Raw genomic sequence first — 22,853 nt, forward strand, 5'->3', positions numbered from 1 at the left:
GCCCCCCATACACTGCCCCCCACATACACCGCCCCCCATAACACTGCCCCTGCATACACTGCCCCCCATACACTGCCCCCATACACTGCCCCCATACATTGCCCCCCATACACTGCCCCCCATACACTGCCCCCCCATACACTGCCCCCATACACTGGACCTCCCCATACATTGCCGCCCATACACTGCCCGCCCTGACACTTGCCCCCATACCTGCCCCCATACACTGCCCACCATACACTGCCCCCATACATTGCCCCCCATACACTGCCCTCCCATACACCGCCCCATACACTGCCCTCTCAATACACATACACTGCCCCCATATCACGCCCCCATACATTGCCCCCATAACACTGCCCCCCATACCCCCCTTATACACGCCCCATATCACTGCCCCTCAACTACGCGCCCCCATAGCACTGCCCCATAGCACTGCCCCATAGCACTGCCCCATAGCACTGCCCCCACATACCCTGCCCCCATCACTGCCCCATACACTGCCGCCCCCATACACCGCCCCCCATACATGCCCCCCCATACACTGCCCCCCATACACTGCCCCCATACATTGCCCTCCATACACTGCCCTATGGTGTGGTGTAGCCCTATTCAGTGTGTCTGTGTTGTCGGGGTCACGCTCTGCCCCATTGCACGGTATGGGGTGAGCCTCGCACTCAGCGGGCTCAGGAGAACGGGGCGAGGTGGGCTCACACAGCTTTGGGATGGTTGGTTTCGTGCTGCTGCTGCAGGGAGGGCTCCCCCTCATTGATGTGTCCCTGTGCGAGCTGGGGCTGAGGGCACAGCTGTGGCGTTTGCAATTTCCAGCCCGAAATGGAGACGCAGAGGGCGAGAATGGGGCCGTGGAACACGGAGGAGTCGCCTGCCCCATCCCCGCCGTCTATCGGGACAGCAGCACTTGTGGGGCAGCCCCATAGCTTCGCTCCCTCGCTGCGGGCACCCTCCAGCAGGGCAGGGCGCTGCCGTGGCACCCCATAGACCCCCGTTATCCCTGCGGGCTCCGCACCGTGCCCCCAGGGGCCGGAGGGGCCGCGGGAGGCGGAGGCGAAGGCAGCGGTGCGGGAGCATCATCGTCATGGTTACCTCCGCACGGCTCCGCTGTGCCATGGGCTCCCGGACCTGCGTCCGTCCGCCTGGGTCACCCCGCTCCCAGCCCTGCGCGCTGTCTCTCTCCCTCCTCCCCATCTCTCTCCCTCCTCGTCTCCATCTCCCCGTGCAGAGCAGCGCTGTCTGCCCGATTCCTTTCATCCCCCCGCGAGCCGAGCAGCAGGAGAAGGGGAGAAGTTGCTCGCCCTACCCCGTTCCACCTTCCTCCTCCTCAAGGTAAGGAGCAGCGGCACGGCGGCTGCGTGTGCGGGCATTGCCGTGCCCAGCAGCACCGGGCTGCTGCGTGAGCCCCGACACCGCACCGCTGCAACAGGCGGCCGGCTGTGAGCGCACATCCCGCTGCAAAGCTGTAAGCGGGCTGCGAGCCGCTGGATGTCAGTGTTGATTGATGCAAACGAAGCCGGAGGAACGTTTTGAACCTTTTGCACAACAGCCGTGCTCCAAGTCGGGGTTATCCCAGCGCTGTGCGGGGCCGGCTGGTCACTGACTTCCAGCCGAGCCCACGCGGGTGGGATTACGGGGACGGTGCCGCTGATCCGTCCCGCTGGGGCCAGGCCAGCGGCTGTGACGCTGCAGCAGCCCGTGGTGGTGGTGATAGCTGCTATAAACCCAACCGTGGGGCTTGGAGTGCGTGCCAACCTCCTCGGTAACACAGGGACACTGCTGCTGTCCCCCCGCTGCGGTTTGAATTCACCTCCAGGGCTTCTCAGAAATGAATTCCCCACTCCTGCTTCCCCACTGCTCATTCCTCCCTTTCTTCCCTAAGGCAAAGCGCTCCCTCTCCTTCCTCCCCCATCTGGTGCTTAATTACTTCCCAACGTCCCTCTGCCCTCTGCCACCTCTCCGTGGTGCAGCAGCCCTCTGTTATCTCGCCCCGAGCACCCTATGAGTCAGCTGGCTGGAAATGATGCTGCGTCTCCCGCAGCTCTGAGCTGGAAGGGGAGGAAGCACGATGGGGATGGGAGCATGGAGCAGAACCTCCAGGGGAAAGGGTTGCAGCGCTTGGCAGAAGCTTTGCAGCTGAGCTGTGCTGAGCCAGAGATGAGTCATGGTGTGGGGAGGGAGGGCAGAGCCTTCCCTGGGGACCGAGGCACTGCAGGGTGGAGGGAAGGCTGAAATTGACCCATTCTGTCCCAGCTTGAGTGGGTGAGATGTGCAGACAGGAGGGATGTGGTGCTCAGGGCTCATCCCTCCCTTCTGTCCTCAGGGCTCTGAAGGAACAAGGAGGCTTCTCTTGTGGGTTCTTCCTTCCTAAGCACTGCGTGGTGGTGGAGATGCCAGGGCTGATCAACCAGAGCTCCCATTGCCCACTGCTGCTCACCGCCTCCGAGGTGACGTCCTGTGTCAGTGGCTATGCCCTGGGCATGACGGCATCGCTCACCTACCGCAACCTGCAGGCACAGCCCTGCAAAGGCAAGTGAATCAAGCCAAGTGAATCAAGCCCACCAACCCCCCAATGCCCCCCACCAGACTGTGCTGCTCAACTCCCCATCCAGCCTGGCCTTGAGCTCAAGAACCCAAGGCTGGGTTCTGGATGAGGTCTTGGTGTTGCTCAAACCTTCCTGTCTGGCAGGGCTCTTCATCTTCCCCCTAGATGAAGGCACCACCGTCGTGGGGTTTGAGGCGGTGATCTGCCAGCGTGCTGTGACCGTGCAGATAAAGGACAAAGCCAAGATTGATGACTTGTATTTGGACAGCATCAGCCTCCCTGATGGAGGAGCTCCCGACGGGGGTGGTGAGAGAATTTGGAGTCGTTTGGGGAACACAGGGAGCCAAGGGGAAGGGGAGGTGGTAGAGAGTGGGTGGCTGTCATGTGCTGTGGCGTCAAGGGGGACTCATGTCCATATGGCATCTGCCAAAATGGTGATGCAGGGGGCTGTGGTTTGGGTTCCTTAGGGAGGAGAGTTGGTGTGGCTTTGGGAAGCCAGGGAGCAGCATTTTGTGTGGTTGTGACCCCCTAATATGGCTGTCTCTCTCTGCAGAAAGGATTGCGATGGATGAGGACTTGGAGAGGATCGCTTTTGTGGCCAACCTGGGCACGATTCCTCCCCTGGAAAGCGTTTCCATCTTCATCAGCACCTCCTCTGAGCTGCAGACACTGCCTAGTGGGGCTGTGCGGGTCCTGCTGCCAGCTGTATGCGTCCCCAGGGTTCCCCAGCCCAGCCTGGAGAATGCCAGCAGCCTTTCCAGCCACCTGCTGCGAACGTATGGACCCCTGGGGTGGGTTCTGGGTGGGACTGGTGCAGGGGGACAGCACTCAGGCATTTGTTGGGGTTCTCCTCACCGGCAGGGACAAGCAGTGCTGCACATCGGGGAGCCCAGAGCTTAGGAGCAGTTTCTGTCTGTCCCAGCTGCTGCAGAGTGAGGCCACCAACCCCTCTGAGTATGAGTTCAGCTTCCACCTGGAGATCCGGGGGCCATGTTTGCTGGCAGGTATAGGGCTGCCTGTGATGTCCACACTCATCATCCTCCTTTCCTTCCCCTGCGTGGGGTCCTCTGGCCTTCCCTAACCACCCCCTGCTCCCTCTATGCAGGTGTTGAGAGCCCCACACATGAGATCCGAGCAGATGCCGACCCCTCTGCTCGCTCAGCAAAGAGCATCGTCATCACATTGGCCAACAGGCACACGTTTGACAGACCCGTGGAGATCCTCATCCACCCAAGTGGTACGTGGGCTCTTTTGCACATGCTGCCAGGGGTCAGACTTCTACAGATAACCCCAGACCCCCTCAAAAGCCATTGCAACCATGGGGCGCGTGCAGCTCTTCCAAACCTACAGCTGAGCTAAGGTGGTTCTCCTTGCACTTCCAGAGCCCCACATGCCTCATATCCTAATGGAGGAAGGCGATATGACGCCTGCAGAGTACGAACAGCACCTGAAAGGGAAGAATGATTTCATTAAAGGCATAAAGAAGGACCCCAGTGCTGAGAAAAAGGTGAGAGGCACCAAGGCTTTCCTAGAGCTGGGTGAGTATGTGGTTGCCTGTTGGCCCATAACTGCAGTGTCCTCCCTTGGAGAGAGGTTTATATGGAGGAGGAAGGGAAAATTCTGCACTGCTTCTGGGTGTGGAAGAAGCTCTGAGATGGGTATTGTGTGTATAATTAGTGCTGCTCTAGCATAGCATAATTAGGTAGGTACATTATTATAGCATTAACGGGTATTATAATTATTGCAGTGACATTGAATAAAGTATTCTTTTAATTGCTCCGTAAATGTTTACCGTTTCGGGATCAGCTGTCAGAGAGATGGAAGTGATTTGGCTTGGAATAACGAGCTCAGCCGAAGACAAGGTAGTAGCAACTTCTCTTTGTTCTGCTGACGAGCAAATAGAAACATCTCAGCTCTGGGATTTGTGGCTCAGCAGCCCCAACTGAGTGACAGCTCAGTGCTCCCTGCCTGCCACGCAGCAGGCGGAGAGGAGGGGACCGCTGGGAGCCGTCTGTGCTGCAGTGGGTTCTGCATGCAGGACCCCCAAGCACTTACAGCCCTCAACCTGCTCATGCTCCATGCTTGCTCCCCATGCTGCTGGTGCTCCTCATTTCGCTGCAGCCCCTTCTCTTTTCCCTTCCCCTTGCAGCACGGTGATGAGGACGGTGCTGCTCGCACGGCAGGCGCTTCCTCTAATTGCGTTCAGCGTGCGGCAGGTGGAACGAAATGAACCTCCCACGCCACAGCTCAGATGGCTCCCTAATTATTTCTGTCTTTAGCACATCAACTTATCATGGGGAGGATCATTCCAGAACCGTTTCCCTGCGGGAAAAGCCACCTCTGTGCTCCAGGAGGACTGGGCAGCAACCACACAGAGGATGAGAAACAGAGAAAAAGCCCCCAGTGAGGTGCACGCCTTGGATAAAGCCCTCAACAACTGGTGGATTTCTGCTGCTCAGAATCATGGCATCATTAGGGTTGGAAAAGATCACTAATCTAACTAGGTTGGATCTTAGGAGGAAGTTTCTCACCCAGAGGGTGGTGACGCACTGGAACATGTTGCCCAAGGAGGCTGTGGATGCTCCATCCCTGCAGGCATTCAAGGCCAGGCTGGATGTGGCTCTGGGCAGCCTGGGCTGCTGGTTGGTGACCCTGCACACAGCAGGGGGTTGGGACTGGATGAGCATTGTGGTCATTTCCAACCCAGGCCATTCTATGATCACCAGGACCATCTGCCAACCTGTGGCCATAATCCACATCCCCGAGTGCTGCAGAGTGCATCCTGAGTCCCAACAAGCAGCATAGGGAGCCTGGGAAAACCCAACAGCCAAATGATTCTCTCTCTATGAAAAAAAAATGAGGCAGAAAAATCACTCTCCTGGATTTTTACACCCTTTCCTTCTTCTCTGCAGATGGAAATCATCCGGAAACGCCTGCACAAGGATATCCCCCACCACCCTGTCCTCATGCTGAACTTCTGTCCCGAGCTCAGCGCGGCCCCAGCAGACCTGCAGAAAGCTGCTGGAGAGTTCATCTTCCTGGTGGACTGCAGTGGGAGCAGCACGAGCATCGGCCATGCCAAGGTTTGTGCTGCTGGACCCTGTCTGTGCTCCTATGATCCTCCAGCTCTCTGTGCCTGAGGGCTTGGGGTATCCAGAGACCAACTGTAGGGCTGTGCCCTTGCAACACTTCCACAGCCCCTTTTTCAATCACAAATGAGGGCCTGAGGTCTGGTGTGGGGTTATGAGCAGCGTGCTGGGAGCTCTGGGTGATGGGAAGGCCTCATTAGGATGTTTTGGGGTTCCCATGGAGCTGTCAGGTCCCCTTGCTGTCACCCCTTTTGCAGGCTGTAGGACCACCCCTCATTCATCCTTCCAGGGACCTTACTTGGCTTTGTGTTGCTGCCCGTGGGATCTGGAGAGGTTCCTGAGGCCACTGGGGACCTGGTAAAGGGGAAAGCACTGTGGGAGCGTTAATTATTATTAGTGCTTGTTAGAGTTGTTGGAGGCAGGCTGCTGGCTGCTGGCTGCGAGCTGGCTGGTGCTGGTGAGATGCTGCAGTCTTTGGCAGAAGCTCTGCATGGAGTTTCTCTTGTTTTTGGGGCCACCTGAGCCCCAGGACCTTAATGGACATCACATCCTCCTGAGCAGAGCATGGATCCATGCTGCCCTTAGTGTATTCCTTGTAGACAGGGAATTGCAGAGTCCCTCAGGGATTTGGGTGCTGAGCATGCAGAGGCTCCATGATGTGCTCACACTCTTCCCTAACCCAACTACAACCAGGTTTGGGTGCAAACACCCGGAGCCACCGCATCCCTGCTCCAGCAGCAGCTCTGCCTGCAGGCAGGGAGCATTGTGAGCCCATCTCCTTCCCAACCTCCTCCTGTTTCCATGGGAACTGGCTGAGGACATCCACCTCCAGCAATGAGGAGCGTGCTGTCACCCTGAGGGATGGCACCGAGCCCCCAGAGGGCCACAAGTCCCCCCCCCTTTTTCCTTTGCTGTAAAGCATCCACACAGGGTTCTTTGACTTGGGCTGGGTTTGAGCAGGAGGTCTCTAATCTGACTCACAGAGGTGGGAAGTTCAGAGCTTTGTGCATCCGATCCCTTCCAACAGGGAGAAGGGGACAGTGCTTGCGTCAGCACTGCCCGAGCTGGCAAAATAACTGGGAATTGACTTCTCTGGAGGCAAACATCTCTTCCTATTGAGCTGCCGTATTGATAGAGAGTGCAGCGGGATCAGGATCAATATTTACTGCAAGAAGCAATAAATCCTTCTGCTTGATGAAACAGAAGGCAGGCTTTGAGAGCTCGCTTCGGGAAGCTCTTTAACAGAAATATTTGGAAATCTGGGTGATTTTTTTATGCTTTTTTTTTTTTTCTTTTCCTTTTCTTTTTCAATTTATTTAATGTTTGTAATGAGTTCCAAGGCGAGATGTCAGATCTGCAGGAACCAGCACCCCCGGAGCCTGCTGGGAGCAGTGATATAAATACATCCCCGTAGGTTTGAGATAACAGCTTGGTGTGAAGCTGCTAAAGGGCAGCCCCACTCATGGACCACGCAGCGTCCTGCCCATGCCCTGCCCTGGGATGAGGCCAGGAGGAGGCTGCCGTGACCTTGGCAGCTCCTCTCCCAGGGCTGGCTCTGGGTTTTCTGCTGCCCTAGGCAGAAGTCTGCTGTTATCAGAGCACACACAGCTCTGCCAGCTCTCTGTTCCCCATCCTCCAGCACTGCTTGCTGCTGGAGTTGACCACGGTGGCCGTCCCAGCAGCTACAAGCTCTGTCCCCTTATGTAAGAGACCAGGAGCGGGCGAGTTAGATAACCACTGCTGGTAATGACAAGTGCTGGAAGCAGCCTCTCCCTGCTATTTTAATTGTGCCAGCTATAAGGGAGTTGGGGCTGGGGGAGGTTTCTCCTTTTGTGCGACTCGAAGCTGTTTGTTTATTTCTGCTGGTTCGGGCACTGCGGTGCATTACGTGGCTCACGGTTCTGCTTCACACTCTGCTTCTCACCCCCCAGCTCTGTGCTGCAGTGCTGCGGGGTGAGCACAGAATTCACTGTTTTGGAGCAACAGAGATCTTGTTGTTTGGAAGCCCCCCGTTGTCTTCGCTGTGTCGAGACCCAAATATCATTAGGGAACTTGCAAGAGAGCAGTGGTATGCAGAGATTTCTCAGCATAGGGAATCATGTGAAAGAAACTCATTTAGAATCATTAAGGTTGGAAAAGACCTTCAAGATCTCCAAGTCAAACCCCAACCCATCCCACCGTGCCCATTGACCGCATCCCTCAGTGCCGCATCTTTGAGCGCTGCCATGGGGGGAGCTGTGGGTGCCCCATCTCTGGGGATGCTCAGGGCTGGGTTGGGTGAGATTTGGGCAACCTGATCTCATGGGTGGCAGCCAGCCTGTAGGATTGGGTTGGGATTGAATGGGCTTTAAGATCCCATCTAACCCAGCTGTTCTATGAAGCCAAAGCAGACAGGAGTGGTGCAATGTGCTGACCCACTGCTTCCTTCCATCAGGACGCTCTGTTGGTGGCCCTCAAGAGCCTGATGCCAGCCTGCCTCTTCAACATCATCACCTTCAGCTCCACCTTCAAGATCCTATTCCCAGCCAGCAGGACTTACTGTGAGGTGAGTGCTGGGTGGGTGGGATGGGAGCTGGGGGTCAGGTGGGCGATCCTACACTCCTCCTACAGGACAGCCTGGCCGTGGCCTGCGAGAGCATCAGGAGGATGCACGCTGACACAGGGAGCCCCAACATCTTGTCTCCTCTCAAGTGGATTATCCGCCAGCCCATCCGCAGGGGACACCCCCGCCTGCTCTTCCTGCTGTCTCACGGGGCAGTCGACAATGCAGGGATGGTGCTGGAGCTGCTGCGGAACCACTCCTGTTCCACCAGGTATGGGACACAGAGCTGCAGCTCATGGCTGAGCCCATGTCAGGAACACACAACCTCAGAAGGTTTGGAACAGAGCCCACAAGTTCAGATGCTTCTCTTAACAATCAAGCACGGGGGAGAATTAGGCTGACAGCTTCACAGGCTCTCTGCTGGTGCTTCCTGCTAGGAGAGATTGACACACCAGCAATCTTCCTTGCTGGGTTTTTGGGAGGTTTTTGGTTTCTTTTTGCTTTTTATTATTATTTTTGAAGCACATCTGGGCTTGGACTCAGCTGCTTCCATGACAGGAATTGAATTTGCTGAAAAAGAGCAATGGGATGAGCAGGAAATGAATGCGGTGAGCTCCCAGCCCTCATGGTCTGGTTTCTTCCCCATCTCTTTAAGAGAGATGAAACATTAGGAAAATGGAAGAAAATCATAGAATAGCTTGGGTTGGAAAGGAACCTAAAGATCATTTAGTTCCAAACCTGTTAGGCTTGCCAACCACTGAATCAGGCACTAAAAAGCCTTACTCCTCCCCAGTCCAGGGCTGATCAGAGAAGCTGCTCTTTGCTTTCTTCCCCCTATGGAGGACTGAGTGCTTCTCAGCAGCACAGCACTACCTGTCCCCCTTTCTCTCTAGGTTCTGGATTCTGAGCTTTGAGCCCTCAGCTCAAAAGGAGATCAGAACCTCTTTAAGAGGGTGTGAGTCTCTGGAAGATTTGCAGCCATCTGGAGATTAAAACCTCCAAGAGAAAAGCCCCCCGGTGCAGATGCAGATGGCTGCTGGGGGTGTTTTCTCCCTCTGCCTACCCCTGGTTTGCAGCCCTTGTCTTGCTGAGTTGGGTGAGGTCAGCAGTCTCACCCAGCTGGTTCTTCTTGCCTTGAGAAAACGTTTGTTTTAATTGTGAGCAGAAATAATTACTAGTTCTTTAATGCTATTGACCGCAGGCACTCAGTGGGGAGAGGAGCTGGCCTGGCAGCCAAGCAGTTGGGGATCCTGCTGGCAAGCCCCGAGTGTCATTCCTTCATAGAACCCAAGAATCAGAGCGTGGTTTGGGTTGGAAGGGATCTGAAAGCCCATCCAACCCCAACCCTGTGCCATGGGCAGTGATGCCAGGCTGCTCAGAGCCCCATCCAACCTGGCCTTGGGTGGGCAGCTCCCAACCCCATTCCAGCCACCCAAACAAGGAGCTCCTTTCTCTTCCCTTTATAGGTGCTACAGCTTCGGCATTGGGCCCCGTGCCTGCAGGAGGTTGGTGCAGGGGGCAGCTGCTGTGTCCAGGGGCATCGCTGAGTTCCTGGTGGAGGGTGAGAGACTGCAGCCTAAGGTAAGACCATGTGCCATCACCTCTCCAAGCCATCACATTGCAGTCCCATTCCCCCTCCTCCTGCTGCTGATTTCGCAGCTCGCACTCGGCAGCAGGTGGATGAGCAGGAGGGGATGGGAGCGTCCTCCTCTCTGCTGGCGGAGGCAGTGGGAGGTGTTTACCCCACGCGGGGATGGGAGAGGCGATAGCCACCGTGCAGCCGCTCCGGCTTCAAAGCAGCTGCTGCCGCAGAGCAGAGGAAGGGCAGAGAGCCGGCATCAAAGCAGCCAATTAGTTTTGAAGTCAGGCTCAGCCCTGGCGCTGCTCAGGCGAGAAGTACCCGGGGTTGGAGGGAAGGGAGCGTGCTGCAGTTGCTTTGCCTATTAAGCTGACTTTAAAGCAAATGAGGGAGCTTCGTTTTCGCTCTCCCCGTGAAGGCTGTGCTGTAAGAATGGCCCTTTGTGGGCTCTGTCTCCTGGTAAAAGAATGCACTGAGTGACGGACCCGGAGACAATCGGGTCCTCGGCTCAGAAATATCCTTACATTCAGTCTCTGCATCCTCCGTCTCAAAGGGCTTCAGCCCTCGTCCCTCTGCAGGGACCTGTAGCACACAGAATCCTCTCTAAGACAGAACGGCATCAGCGTTTCTGATGTAAATTAAAAGCAAAGACAGTGAAGGGAGGTGATTTCTTTTTTCTTTTCTTTCCCTTTTTTAAAAATAGAGCTATTAATAAAGTGCTTTGCCTTCAGCAGTCTGAGGCATCAATTAATAGCCTTATAAAACAGCCTGGTGCATCTTCCAGAGCCGGTGACAAAGCAGTGGGAACAATAGGGAACACAGGAGATACAGAGCTGTGAATCTGGTGCTGACATCCCACAGCGTGCAGGGATGGCTTTGCAGTCCACGTGTCCCCATAGATGTTGGCCTTCCCCATTGGGGCAGTGTGTTGTTATCTCCATTCATTTGTGCTGGCATCGAACTCAACCAAACCCACCCGTGTCAGGGTCTGGGACTCAGCCCTATGCTTCTTGCTGTGGTTTCTCCTCCTGTTCCCCACCCCAGCTGATCAGGTCACTGAAGAAGGCGATGGCTCCAGTGCTGAGTGATGTGTCGGTGGAGTGGGTCTTCCCTGAAAGCACCGAGGTGTTGGTTTCCCCTCTCAGCTCCAGCTGCCTCTTCCCTGGGGACCGCCTGGTGGGCTACAGCATCATCTGTGACACCTCACTCTACACCTCCAAGCCCAGAGCCGTGAGTGCCACACTTCTCCCACTATCACTGAGCTCCCTGCATGGCTGAGATCCCTTTGGCACCGGTGCACAAAGCCAAACGCTGAGACATCTCTTCTCTCCCCAGGACAAGAGGCGAAGATACAGCACCATGCGCTCCCAGGAGTCGGGCAGCTCCGTTTTCTTTCACTCCCAAGAAGAGGGGACTGGTGCTGAGAGCTGGAGCTACCCAGAGGGATGCGGCACCCCGGATCAGCTGGCAGCAGGCAGGGACCCCAGTGGAGAATCAGACACGGATGCCGGTCAGGCCCCTGTCTTCCTAACCAGCTTTCATCTCTGCTCTGCCAATTTGCTCGCCTGACAGCTCCATCTCCCCAGCTGCAAAGTGTCAGAGGGCTTTGTGGGAGGATGACACATCTCGGTGAGGCTGTTTGGTTCGGATGTTTTACCCGAAGCTGTCAGGAAACCGATGGCAGCCCTGGAGATCTGCCTTCCCCAGGGGTTTCCAAAGCAGCCCCAGCTTAGGCCCGTTCTGCAGGGGAAACCTCTGCTGCCTGTGGGATATCCTCTGCTGATAGTCAGAGAGGAACTGCACCAGCCCATCCTCTCAGCCTTGTCAAAAACAATGAGAAATCACGCATTTCCAAATGAAATTTTGCTCTTGCTCTGACAGGAAAATGTCTGCGCTAATGAAATTTCATTAGTAAACCCCTTTGTCTTCTCCAGGAAAGGTTTGGGTAAATGCAGTCAGCTTTTTCTTATCTTTCTTTTTGGGTTGTTTTTTCTTTTCCTGGCTGAAAACTGCTCAGACGAAGCCTCCCCTGCCTGCTCTCCTGGCATCCCCCGGGGTTTAAGTGTAGGCTCTTGTTTTCTTCTGCGCTTTTGCTGCTTTGCTTTGAACCGAGCAGGGCTGACTATGTCCTTGTCCTCCCCAGGAGGACTGATGCTGACCCTTTCTATCCCCTCTCAGATGCGAAGGCATCCTGCAGGAGACGTGCATACAGTGCCAACCAAATCTCTGACCGCCAGCCCCTCTACAAGGAGCCCACGGCCAGCGACCCGGGCAACTCGCTATTGAGGAACCCACTGCGTAAAACCCAGCTGCAGGACCTGCAGCAGCTCAGCCCTGAGCTACAGCCTGTGCATTTCCAGGTGGGTGCCCCTAGAGATGCTCTGTGTGCTATAGGATGAGCCCACAGCACCGGGTTGTGGAAGAGAAGGAGCCTGGGGTCACGCCAGCCCTTGTGGGTGTGCTGCAGCGTGCCACAAGCATGTGGCAAACACAGATGGGATGCTGATGGGATCCTGCTCCCTGCTTCTGTTTGCTGAATGTCTCTCCTCCTCCCACACCTGCGTGGTTGGTGTTTAGCTTTGCTGTTATCTCATCCCCAGGCTCCCTCCTGCCCATCTCCCCAGCGTTTGGCTGTGGTGTGTAATCTGACCGTGGCACATCTGTCCCCTCTAAGGTCCCCAGGTTGGTCCCAAAGCACATCCCACAGCTTCAGGCTGGGGTCTGGATGCATGTGATGGCTCATAGGCCAAGCCCTGCCCTGGAAAGGGTTTGGGGCTGCTCTGTGGATGGGGTGGGTGTAGGTTTTCTCCTGTCTTCAGCATCACCACGATGCCCAGTGCTGAAATCTGCACTGGGAGGATGTGCAGCGGCCGTGCGCTTCTGTTCCCATGGAAACACAGAGGGATGCTGGGGTCTCATTTCTCTTCTGCTGACACTGGGGTGAAGGGGGGCTGGAGGCGAGCGGATGGGAATGAAGCCTCTGCCCTGTAGCAACAGCAGGGAGGGTGATGAAAAGCACAGCAGAAGCAAGCTGATGGGTTTGGGAGATACCTGCGACCTTCCTTGCACTGCTGAGGCCTGCAGAGCATCCTGCCTGTGCGTGGGATGCTCAGCATGAAGGCAGAGATGGAAATGACTCCCTTCTGGAGGGCAGTAAACCATTACCGGCGTTCATCCCCCTCGTAATTAATTGCAGCCTGGTTTTGCTGTCCCTTGTGCTGCGAGGGCTCCTGGCAGCTCTCCGAGGCTGGCTGCCAGGGCTTGACATTTACTGGGCCGTGAGTGTGAGCCCTTTGCTCGCCTCCACACGCGCCGTGCTGGGATGGAAAGGTCAGGGCTGGCAATGGGCAGCTCAGTGCTTGGCTCCTTCCTCCTCTGGGAGGAGAGCTCAGCATGGAGATGGAGCTCTGGATGGGATGGAGCACTTCTGTCTGACTCTGAGCTTGGGGTGCTCCTGTTTTGGGTCACACACTCAGCTTTCTGCCTCCCTGTTTTGCTGGTGGGTTCATAAAGCATCACACCCTCGGTGGTGAGTGATGGAGGCTGGCTGCTTGCTGCTCTCCATGCTGGATGCAGCACCAAGATGCTGCAGGGGAGATTCATGTCTCCTGCAAGTAGAGAAACAGCCTTGTTAAAAACATAAAATAAAATGACTCCCTTCTCCCCATTCTCTACACCCTCCTCCTCTCGTTACCAAGTAACTGGTGCTTGATCTTTCCATCTCTCTTCTTTCCCTTGTCTCCCAAACGAAGCCATTAAAATGTCTGCAGGGCTGAAACCCATATTTCACCTCCTGTGCAAATAGGAAGAGAACCCCTGGGACCTGAGTGCCTCGGGGATGCCCTGCAGGTCTGTCCCAGCCGGGGGGTAAAGCTCAATGTCTTTGCATTCCCCAGCCCTTCGCTGCCACCCCACGCATCTCCACCACCCGGATCTGCAGTGCAGGCACCCGCCGGCCCTCCCTGCTGCAGCAAAGCCTTGTATCCTCCTGCCACTGCCCCACGTCCCCACCAGCATCTGACGTGGCTGTGGGATGGGGTTCAGGGCTACTCGATGCCAGCCTGCAGTCCTCATCCGACAGCCGGAGCCCTGGGGAGCCAGGTAATGTGGGAGAGGGATTTGGGTTGGTGTTGCTATTAGGATCATACAGTCATTGAGGTTGGAAATGACAAATTAACATCATCAAGTCAACCCATCCCTATTTACAGAATCATAGAATCACCAAAGTTGGAAGAGTCCACCAAGGTCACCACGTCCATCTCCCTATCACCACTGTGCCCACTAAACGCATCCTTCACTGCCACCTCTCAGTGCCTCCACTGGTTAGGGTTAATTATGGCTTTGTGATGTGCCCACCATTGTGGTTAATTATGTATTTCTCTCTTCAGAGGCTGTCCAGCATCCGTCCTTCACTTTTGAAACAGAGACCTCTTCAGACTATGAGCCCCAGGACTGGGATTCCGGTGCCACCCGGGGGTCCCCACGTTCCCCCCGCGCCTCCTGCAAGGCGGTGGTGAAGGGGCTGCGGGGTGGTGAGCCCAGGCAGTGGGAGATCACCTTCGACCTCCCTGCACTCCTCCGAGAGCGGGACGGGCAGGAGGAGGGCGAGGAGGATGTATGGAGTGAGACCTTCCACCAGCTGGCAGCCAGGGCTGTCATCAGGGACCTGGAGCTGCTCGCCGAGAGGGAGCGCGACATCGAGCACGGTAACGGAGCCTCGGCCTCATGTAGCACCATAGAGCCATGGAACATCCCAGGTTGGAAGGGGCCTCATTGGATCAAGGGATCCAACCATCAACTCACCCCCACCATGCCTACATCTCAGTGCCACATCTCCACGATTCTGGAGCACCTCCAGGGACGGTGACCCCACCACCTTCACCTCTTTCAGAGAGGAAGCAGAGGTCTCTAATGCTGGTGTCTGTCCCATGCAGGGCCAGGGAGGAGATACCAGCTCAATGCCGTCCACACCAGCAAGTCCTGCAATGTCATCAGCAAATACACTGCCTTCGTGCCGGTGGAGCTGAGCAGCGGCACCTACCTGCCCCCCATCATTGAGTACAGCCACACAGGTAACGTGGGGCTGGGGATAGGGTGGAGGTTGAGGTGTGCTGGGTGGGGGGCCAAGGCTCAACCCAGCACCAGCTCTGTGCACCCAAGGCTGGTCCATCCATCTGTTGCTGGGTTCCTGTCACTCTCTCTGGCCAGCTTTCGGTTGGGATGGCAGAGGGACTGAGCTCACCTATGGGGTTTGTTGCTGCCCCAGTCCCTAGTTAACACCAGCCATTCTCATACCAAGGGACACTGTCCAAGCAAGGTGGCCACAGGAACCTCAGCTCGGGGCGCAGGAGGTGTCGTGGCCTTTCCTCTGCACAACCCCTGTCACCGTGTGGCCAGAATGGAGACGATGGATTTTATGGCATGGGTAAGACCTGGCTTTGGCTGTGTCTCTTTGCTGTTGTTCTCATTGACTCAGTCCATGAAGACGGACTGGCCCAGTGGTTGGCAACCAACCTGCTGCAAAATCCCTTCCAACCCAACCGTGACTGGGTTGGAATGATTCTATGACTCTATGAAGATATGACCTTTCCCCCACCCCCCAAAAAAAGCCCAGCCATTTGCTCACAGCAATTAACCACACATCTGGCTGGAATCCTTCTCCTTAAACAGGGAAGAAGCTGCAATTTTGCCCTGAAACTCACAAACCACAGACAGTGGCTGCCAACCATGCTTGGAAGTTAATTGGCAGCCGTAGCACAGATAGCATGAGGGATGAAGCGGGGCGTAATTAGAGGCAAGGGGACATGAGGCACTTGCCTGTCACCAAATCCTCTGCTAATGAAGACAAGCTGGGCTGGGACCGCATCTGTTGCTGTCAGGGATGTGGCAGAACTAAAATCACCTCTGTGCTCGGGGGATGGAGGTGGAACAAGGGAAATTTCAGGTTGGTAGCAATGCTGCTGTGCTTCCTTCCTTGCAGATATGGATGATCCCAGGCTGTCACCATGCAGCACCCCACTGTCCTCCAGCTGGAAGCGTTGCCGCATCCCTGAAGGTAGAGGAAGGCTTCCAGGGTGCCCTAAAGTGGGGCAGCCCACAGCTACGTGCCATGCCCCATATTTTGGGCTCCTGGGCCGTTCTTGCTCTCCACGTGGCTTCAACTCTCATGATTGCTGCTCTTCAGAGTCAGGTCTGGGCATGGGAACAGGCAGGAAAATGGCTCGGAGCTGCCGATGCGTAATTGCTGGGGGAGTGAGTCAGTGATTTGGGCTCCCCACCTGGTTTTCTGCTGAGTGCTCTATTGCCTACAATTAGGCCTTTGAGCACAAGACCTGGCTGCTTCCTGAGGTGAAAGGCACAGAGCCTTTGGCACAGATTTCCTCACGTTCATTTTTTAACTCGGTTATCCTGCATCCCATAGAAGCAGGAGGAGAGGCAGGATTTTAGCAGACGCAGCAGATCCCTCCCCATCACTGTGTGTTTCTCTCCCTGTTGCTCCATCAGTCACTCTCCTGTCTCATTCTCTTTGTGTTTCTTCCCAGTGCCATCCCAGAACCTGGCTGCTTCTTCTGCACGTTCCCCAAAATCCATTGAGAGCATCTTTGCTGCAAGGTATGAGTGCACCCCACCTTCCTGTGCCACCTGCAGGTCTCATGTGTCTGACACAGAGCAGTGACCGTCACTCTGGTGGCTGAGGATTGGGGTGGTTGGATGGGATGGGGAGCTGGGCATCAGGAGGGGACCATCCCATCCTCCTGCAGGCTGACCCTCCAGAAGACCAGGCTGCTGACTCGGGCTGCCAAAGGTTTCATGAGCAAATCTCCAAGCAGAGTGAGCGAAACCAGCTCTGATAGAGACAGCGAAAGCACCGATTACCTTCCATTGGTGAGCAGCTCAGCCCTGGGCAGGGGACCCCTGGACCATCCAGCATTGTGTCAGGAGGTCCATTTGGGGATAGGAATCTCCTCTTTCCACACACAGGGTGCATGTGGTTGGTATTCAGAGCTTCTCGCTGTTCCTTGCAGGTCTCCCTGCAGCTGGCCTGTGGTGCCTTTCTCATGAACAGTGCGTTCTGTGAGGCAGTCAGCATCCCCATGGAGAAGCTCCGCTGGACTTCACCCTTCTCCTGCCACCGCTTGGCACTCAGCCCCTCCAGCTCCTCCAGCACCAAGAAGCCAGAGCAGCGCGGAAACCCCACGAGCAGCCTGGTCCCCAACAGCAGCTCTGCATGGGATAGTGGTGGTGCCATGGAGAGCATCTCCAAAGCTCTGAGAGCTGGGAGTGAGCTCTCCCCTCCTTCCATCACCATCCGCCGCTCCCCAGCTGAGCAGTGGGATGCCAGCATCTCCGAGGCAGACAGCACTGATATCCAAATGCTGCTGCTGGATATCGAGCTGCAGAAGCAGACAGAGCCCGAGGGGATGCTGTGGGCCACAGCTGTAGCCCTGGCCTGGTTGGAGCACAGCTCAGCATCCCACTTCACCGAGTGGGAGCTGGTGGCTGCCAAGGCCAGCTTGTGGTTGGGTGAGCAGGACTTCCCGCAGGGCTGCAGCCTGGCTGCTGTGAAATCTGCAGCCCAGCAGCTCTTTGTCTTGCTCAGGCATTGGGATGAGAACCTGGAGTTCAACCTGCTGTGCTACAACCCCAGCAGTGTGTGAGGTGGGGCAGCAGGACAGGGTCTGTGTGGGCCAAACACAGCTCTTACCCCTTTATTGCTGCCAGGACTCTGTGTTCTTCTCCCCCACCCCAAAAATCCATGTATCCCCACATCCTCAGCTACTCCTATCTCAGCTATCTTGTAGCAGAATTGGGCATCCCTCAGCATTTCATAAGGGAGATCTGCTGTGATGGACCAAGGTGCTGGGAGGATGCTGCCTTGCCTTGAGCCCCATGAACTGCCCCAGTTGCAATTATGGGGACCGTAAATCGGGAAGGTGCTGAGCTCTGTAGCCCCAGGCTGCCTTTCTAGGAGCCCATGCAGAACTCCTTCAGATGGCAGCATGCCTTAGGGGCTCCATGGCAGAGCGGGTGGGCAGGGAGAGCAGCTCCCCAGGGATCAAATAGAGACACCCTGTGCCAAAACAGCTGGGGAGTTGAACTCCCTGCCAAAATGCTGCATCCCCTGTGTGCAGTGCTCTGATGTTGTGCTGTCAGCTAATGTATTGTCCGTGTTGCTCCTTGTAGAGCTGTGGGGAGCAGAGATTAGGCTGCAAGGGGACATTTCCCAGCCTGAAGCATCCTAAAGATCCCACCTGGAATTCTCCAGGGATGTGGGCACGTCACGTTGCCTTTTCCTCCCTCATTGTGCTTCAGGTTTCTGTGCTGTGTGTGTATGTGTGTGCAGTCAGGGGTTCGTGAGCATCAGTGTCACCATGTGAGGTCTTTGTGATGGGATCATTGGCACTGCTGTGTTGTCTGGGTAAATCAGAGCCTGCCTTGTTTTGGGGTCACCCCACCTGTCTGCAGCGTGGTGCTGGCTGTGCAAAATGGGGAGAAAAAACAGAAGAAGAACCAAAAAAACACCTTTTAACATCCTCATTTTGGCTCAGAGGGGATGGAGATGCGCCTGGAGCTTCCATGGTGTGTGGAGAACTGATGGTGTGGGGTTTTAGGAGCAGTTTATATGAGTGCCTTCTCGCAGGTGTTTCCCCACTGCCATCCCTTTCTTTTTCTCTCTGCCCCACGGCTGCTCCCTTGGCTGAGCCACACGGATGGCAAACACTCATTTATTCCCATCCTCTCACCCTACTGCGTGCCAGTCAAGTGCCGTGCCTGCCTGCTGTTTCCTGGACTCATTAGCCACCTCCAGCTGCCTAATTGAGCTGCTGATGAGGGCTGTGGGGTCTGCCTGGTGTGGGGACAGGTCCCCGTGGCTCTTGCTGGGTTCTTCTGGGGACTGGATGTAGCGTGGCTGCTGGGATGCTGTTGCCAGAGTGACCGTGAGTGCCTCATTAGCAGAAATGAGTTTGAATACAGTCATCAGCTGGAGCTTAATAAATGAGCCCTCCGTGCTGCGTGGGGAGAGAGCGGCTTCCCCCCTTTCCAGGGGGCAGCTGAGCTGGATGTTGGGATTTTGGGGTGAGAACCAACCCGAATGGGGCATCCCTGGCACCAAACTGCAGACCTACCCAGGGCCAGACCTGAAACCTCATGTTCTCCATAGATGGGGCTCATCAGCGGCGTATGGGCGGGTTATGAAACCCACCAACACCATCCCCATCGAGGGATGCTTCTCAGGAGGGATGTGGCCGCTCGGTGCCGTGGGCTCAGAGCTCCTAAAATAGAGCCCGGGGCAGCTCTGGGTGTCGGAGGCATCCGAGCTCAGTCATGTGGATGTTATGCAAGAGTTGATGATAGGTTGTAAACAGCTATTAGCGTGATTGACGGAGCCGGGACCGAGTGTTGGGGGGGAGGAAAGGAGAGATGAGTAATAATGATTAAAAATAATTAGCAAATCGAGATGTTCCCTAAATGAGGGAGAAGCTCTGCGAGGATGGAGGAAGGGGATGGGAAGGAATTGTCACCCCAAGGGGTGAGGATGGGGACGGAACATGTGGGTCTTGGGAATGGGAATTTGGGGGGTTTGGGGGATTTCTTCTCCTCTGCTCTGGACCCATCTGATTGTGAGGAGTAGAAGGGCACCAGGTGCCCTGAATGAGCTCCGTTGTGTTGGTCTCTTGGAAACCCAAAGAGAACAGCTTAAAAGCTGACCTCAGTCTGGGGGGAAAATGGATGGATTTGGGTCCATTGAGCACCACTGGGTCCCAGCATCCCCAAAACCAGAGCCTGAGCTCAGCCCTGAGTTAATGAGGAGAAACGAGCAGATTACGGGAAGACAGCTTCTATTTATACATAAATACTGCAGCAATCAGCGGCGCGGGGCAAGGGAAATCCAATAGAAAGATGCGACTGTCTAAGGAGCTTTTGGAGCCAAACGTTACACAATCAGTTGCTTTTTCTTGGCTGTACCTTCAAATCCCAGCAACTGAGAACAAGACGGTGGTTCCGAGGGGTTCTGCCCATTGGGTCATTGAAATATGGGATCCAGAGACCCTGAACATGGGACCCCTATGGGTATGGGATGCACTTTGAACCCAAACTTAGAGGTTTTGGGAGCGGAGAGCTGGGGAACCGCCTGGCAGAGCCGCGTCCCCGCGTGCATCCTATATATATAAAGAGCCATATGCACCCTGTGCTGTGTTTGTGCCGTGTGGGGCTGTCAGTGGGCGCTGACGGCCTGAAAATAGCTGAGTCCGCCGACGCCTCGACCCACGGGAGAAAAGGGGCAATGGGGAAGGGGGATGGGGTGCCCCATAGGGGTCGTGGGCTTCAAAGTGCTCCCCTGGGTCAGACACGTATTCCTAATGCCATTCCTATGGGTGTTTTTCCTATGCTTACAGTGGTGGGGACATCAGGGACAGCTGTGTGTTGGATTTGATGCAGGTGGTATAAAGGTTCCCCACACCCCTTTCCAGCTGCTGTGGGGTCTGTTCTGAGGTTTGCAGGTTCATTGGGATTTGTTATATTAGGGGGCTCGTGTTTATAGTGCTGTAACCCTTCCTGTTTATTTCTAATCCCTGGGTTAGGATTCGGGCTGTGCACCTCTGGGGAGGTCCCGTTAATTGTTTGAGTCATTAAACCTCCTGAATGCAGTGGGATTGCAGTGCAGATGAGCAAGAAAAGCCAAGCTGGAGCTCTGTGAGCTTCTCCTTCCTCCCTAACCCGTTGCATTGGGGGATTCGCAGCTGTGTTTTGGGTTAACCCTTTCCAAAGGGTGGATCTTGGAGGGAGCTTCAGATCCATTAGGAATTGTATTTTGGGAAGTTTGGGGTTTGTTTTTTCCCATGTACCTGTGCAGGATCTGGGCTGCCATCTCTAGTCCCCATCCCTTGGGTTGGTTTGTGGAATCATTAAGGTTGGAAAAGAGCTCTAAGGTCACCAAGTCCAACTATCGACCCATCACCGCCATGCCCACTAACCACGTCCCTACATTTGGGGCCATTGGTCCCTAAATATAGGGCCGTTTGTCCTTAGATTTGGGGCTGAGGGTCATCTCCTTCCCCACAGCATAGTGATATTCACAGGCTCACATTGACATGAGGTCCTCAGTGCCCATTGAGGGACACAGGGATGCAGTGTAGAGTCATGCAGTGCCCACCATGCTGGATCAGAGCCTGGATCCCCCCAGCACCGTGACTCACTGCCTGGTATTTAAGGTGTTGCATGACATGTTGGGCTTCTATTTCTTTCTTTCTTTCTAAATTTCACCTGTGTGTTGGTTGTTTCTGCTTTGTTTTGTCATCCCCCCAATTGGGAGCTGGTGCTTCAACCCATTGGAAGGGGCAAAACCATCTCCCACCCCAGAACTCATCAGCAATGCTCAGATGGGGTGAGTTAGATGGCCCTGAACCCACAAATGTGGGGCTGTATGTGTGTCCACCCCCCAGAATAAGAAACCCTCCCCCATATCTCCAAATATGGAGCCACAGGTTGGAGCTGATCATGGTTTTGGTGCTGCATTCGGGTCCCTTGGTGAAAAATGATGGTCTTTTTGTTTTTGGTGCGGTGCCTCCCACGTGTGATTGTAAGGCAACAGTTCGACACCTCGAGCAATGTATGAATTAAGATGTCTGATGTTTTGCTTCGTCCTCATTAGCGGGAACAGCTGTCGGCAGGAGTGGAGGAATTCTAACTCTAAGCTAAAGGAAAATGAAAAGCCTGGGGGGAGGCACAGAGCAGAGCACAGGAGGGATCTGGGGTGGGTTATATGGGATGCTTCCATGTCCTATTGTGTTCCCACTGCACCTGGATCCTACAGGTAGGTTAATTCTCAAATCCAGGGTGGGAAGCTCTCATTTTCCTGCTGGTGGTGAGATATTTCCCCTCACAGCATTGTGGGGATGTGTTTCATGGGGCACTTTGGGGCTTCTCTTCCTATTTTCCCCCAGAATAAAGAACCCAAATCCTCCTCCCTGGAAGGAAAACCCAACCCAACACTTTGGTTCCATGCAGATGTTACCCCTCTAAAGGAGAACGCAAAGCAGTTGGGAACAGCCCCTAAAAGCCCCATGATGCTGAGGATAGAAGAGGGATAAAGCCCCTCAGATCCCTGCATGGGGATGTGGAGATGGACATGGCCCCATGGCCCACAGCATAGTAGGGGCGGGCAGAATCCCACAGGTCAGCCATTGGGTTCTTCCAGTTCCTGCATGGGAAGGGTTCAATGCCATTGGAACAACCAATTCTGTGTTTTTCCCACTGATTTCCCCAATCCCTCCATTAACTTTGTCCCCTTAGTCTTCCTTAAAGTCATCACTCCCCGCAGCAGCACAACCCAGCCAACAACCCGACCCCATTTCCACCCCCAAAGCGGCACCATTTGGGGGCAGAACGGCCCCATCCCACCCCCAGGACCCCGCTGTTCTCACGGCCATGCCCTGCACTGCTGCTCCCCGGGTGATAAATAAAAGATTTTGCAGGGAGCTGCTGCCCTACTTTCTGTGCCCTACTTCTGCTGGGGGATGAGGATTTATTTCGGGTGGTGCCGTGAGTGTCCATGCTTTCTATAGGCTTTGCAAAGCGGGGCTCTTTTAGGGCCAGCGCTTGTGTTGTAGTATTGCCCTGCAGCAGCCATGTCTCTGTTTCTCCCCTTTTCTTTTATGCAGGGGGAGGTGTAGAGCTGCCCAGAGGGTTTGTTTTGAGGTTAGAAATGGCTTTTTCCATCCATCAGCTGCTTGAGGGATGGGTGAAACCCATAAGGAGCTGCGCAAAGACCCCAAGGATGGGGCATCCCCACTCGCATGGCCATTCCCCATGGGATCCTTCTCCTTTTCCCATTGCAGGTGTTGAATCCCTGCCCCATATACAGGGATGGGAGGTCTCAGAGCCCACAGCCCCAAATCCCACAGGGGAATGGGATGGAAGCGCCCACCCAGGCATGGGATCATCCTCCTATGAGCGCTGCGGGGTTTGGCACCGTGCTCACTCCCCCAGCATTGCTCTCCCCCCTTTCCTGGCCCCGCTGCCTCCCGCCCCATTACTTATTTATGGCACATGAAAGATGCATGGCAGCGGCGCACAGGATCG

At 55.4% G+C, this 22,853-nt stretch overlaps 1 protein-coding gene across 1 annotated transcript; it reads left to right on the forward strand.

Moving 5' to 3' along the window:
- The first annotated feature begins 567 nt into the window (after positions 1-567).
- VWA5B1 (von Willebrand factor A domain containing 5B1) lies at positions 568-21,401 on the forward strand. The gene is made up of 22 exons (XM_015882325.2): positions 568-1,344; positions 2,336-2,541; positions 2,702-2,863; positions 3,111-3,333; positions 3,419-3,561; positions 3,663-3,794; positions 3,940-4,064; positions 5,470-5,640; positions 8,081-8,191; positions 8,257-8,459; positions 9,655-9,769; positions 10,812-10,997; positions 11,103-11,277; positions 11,946-12,127; positions 13,664-13,868; positions 14,156-14,473; positions 14,702-14,839; positions 15,067-15,192; positions 15,748-15,822; positions 16,310-16,379; positions 16,529-16,652; positions 16,793-21,401. Exons 1-22 carry the CDS (start codon positions 1,097-1,099, stop codon positions 17,423-17,425), a joined length of 4,071 nt encoding a protein of 1,356 aa, XP_015737811.1. The 5' UTR covers positions 568-1,096; the 3' UTR covers positions 17,426-21,401.
- Positions 21,402-22,853: the final 1,452 nt, after the last annotated feature.

Source organism: Coturnix japonica, chromosome 21 (genome assembly GCF_001577835.2).
Source record: "Coturnix japonica isolate 7356 chromosome 21, Coturnix japonica 2.1, whole genome shotgun sequence".
NCBI lineage: Eukaryota > Metazoa > Chordata > Aves > Galliformes > Phasianidae > Coturnix > Coturnix japonica.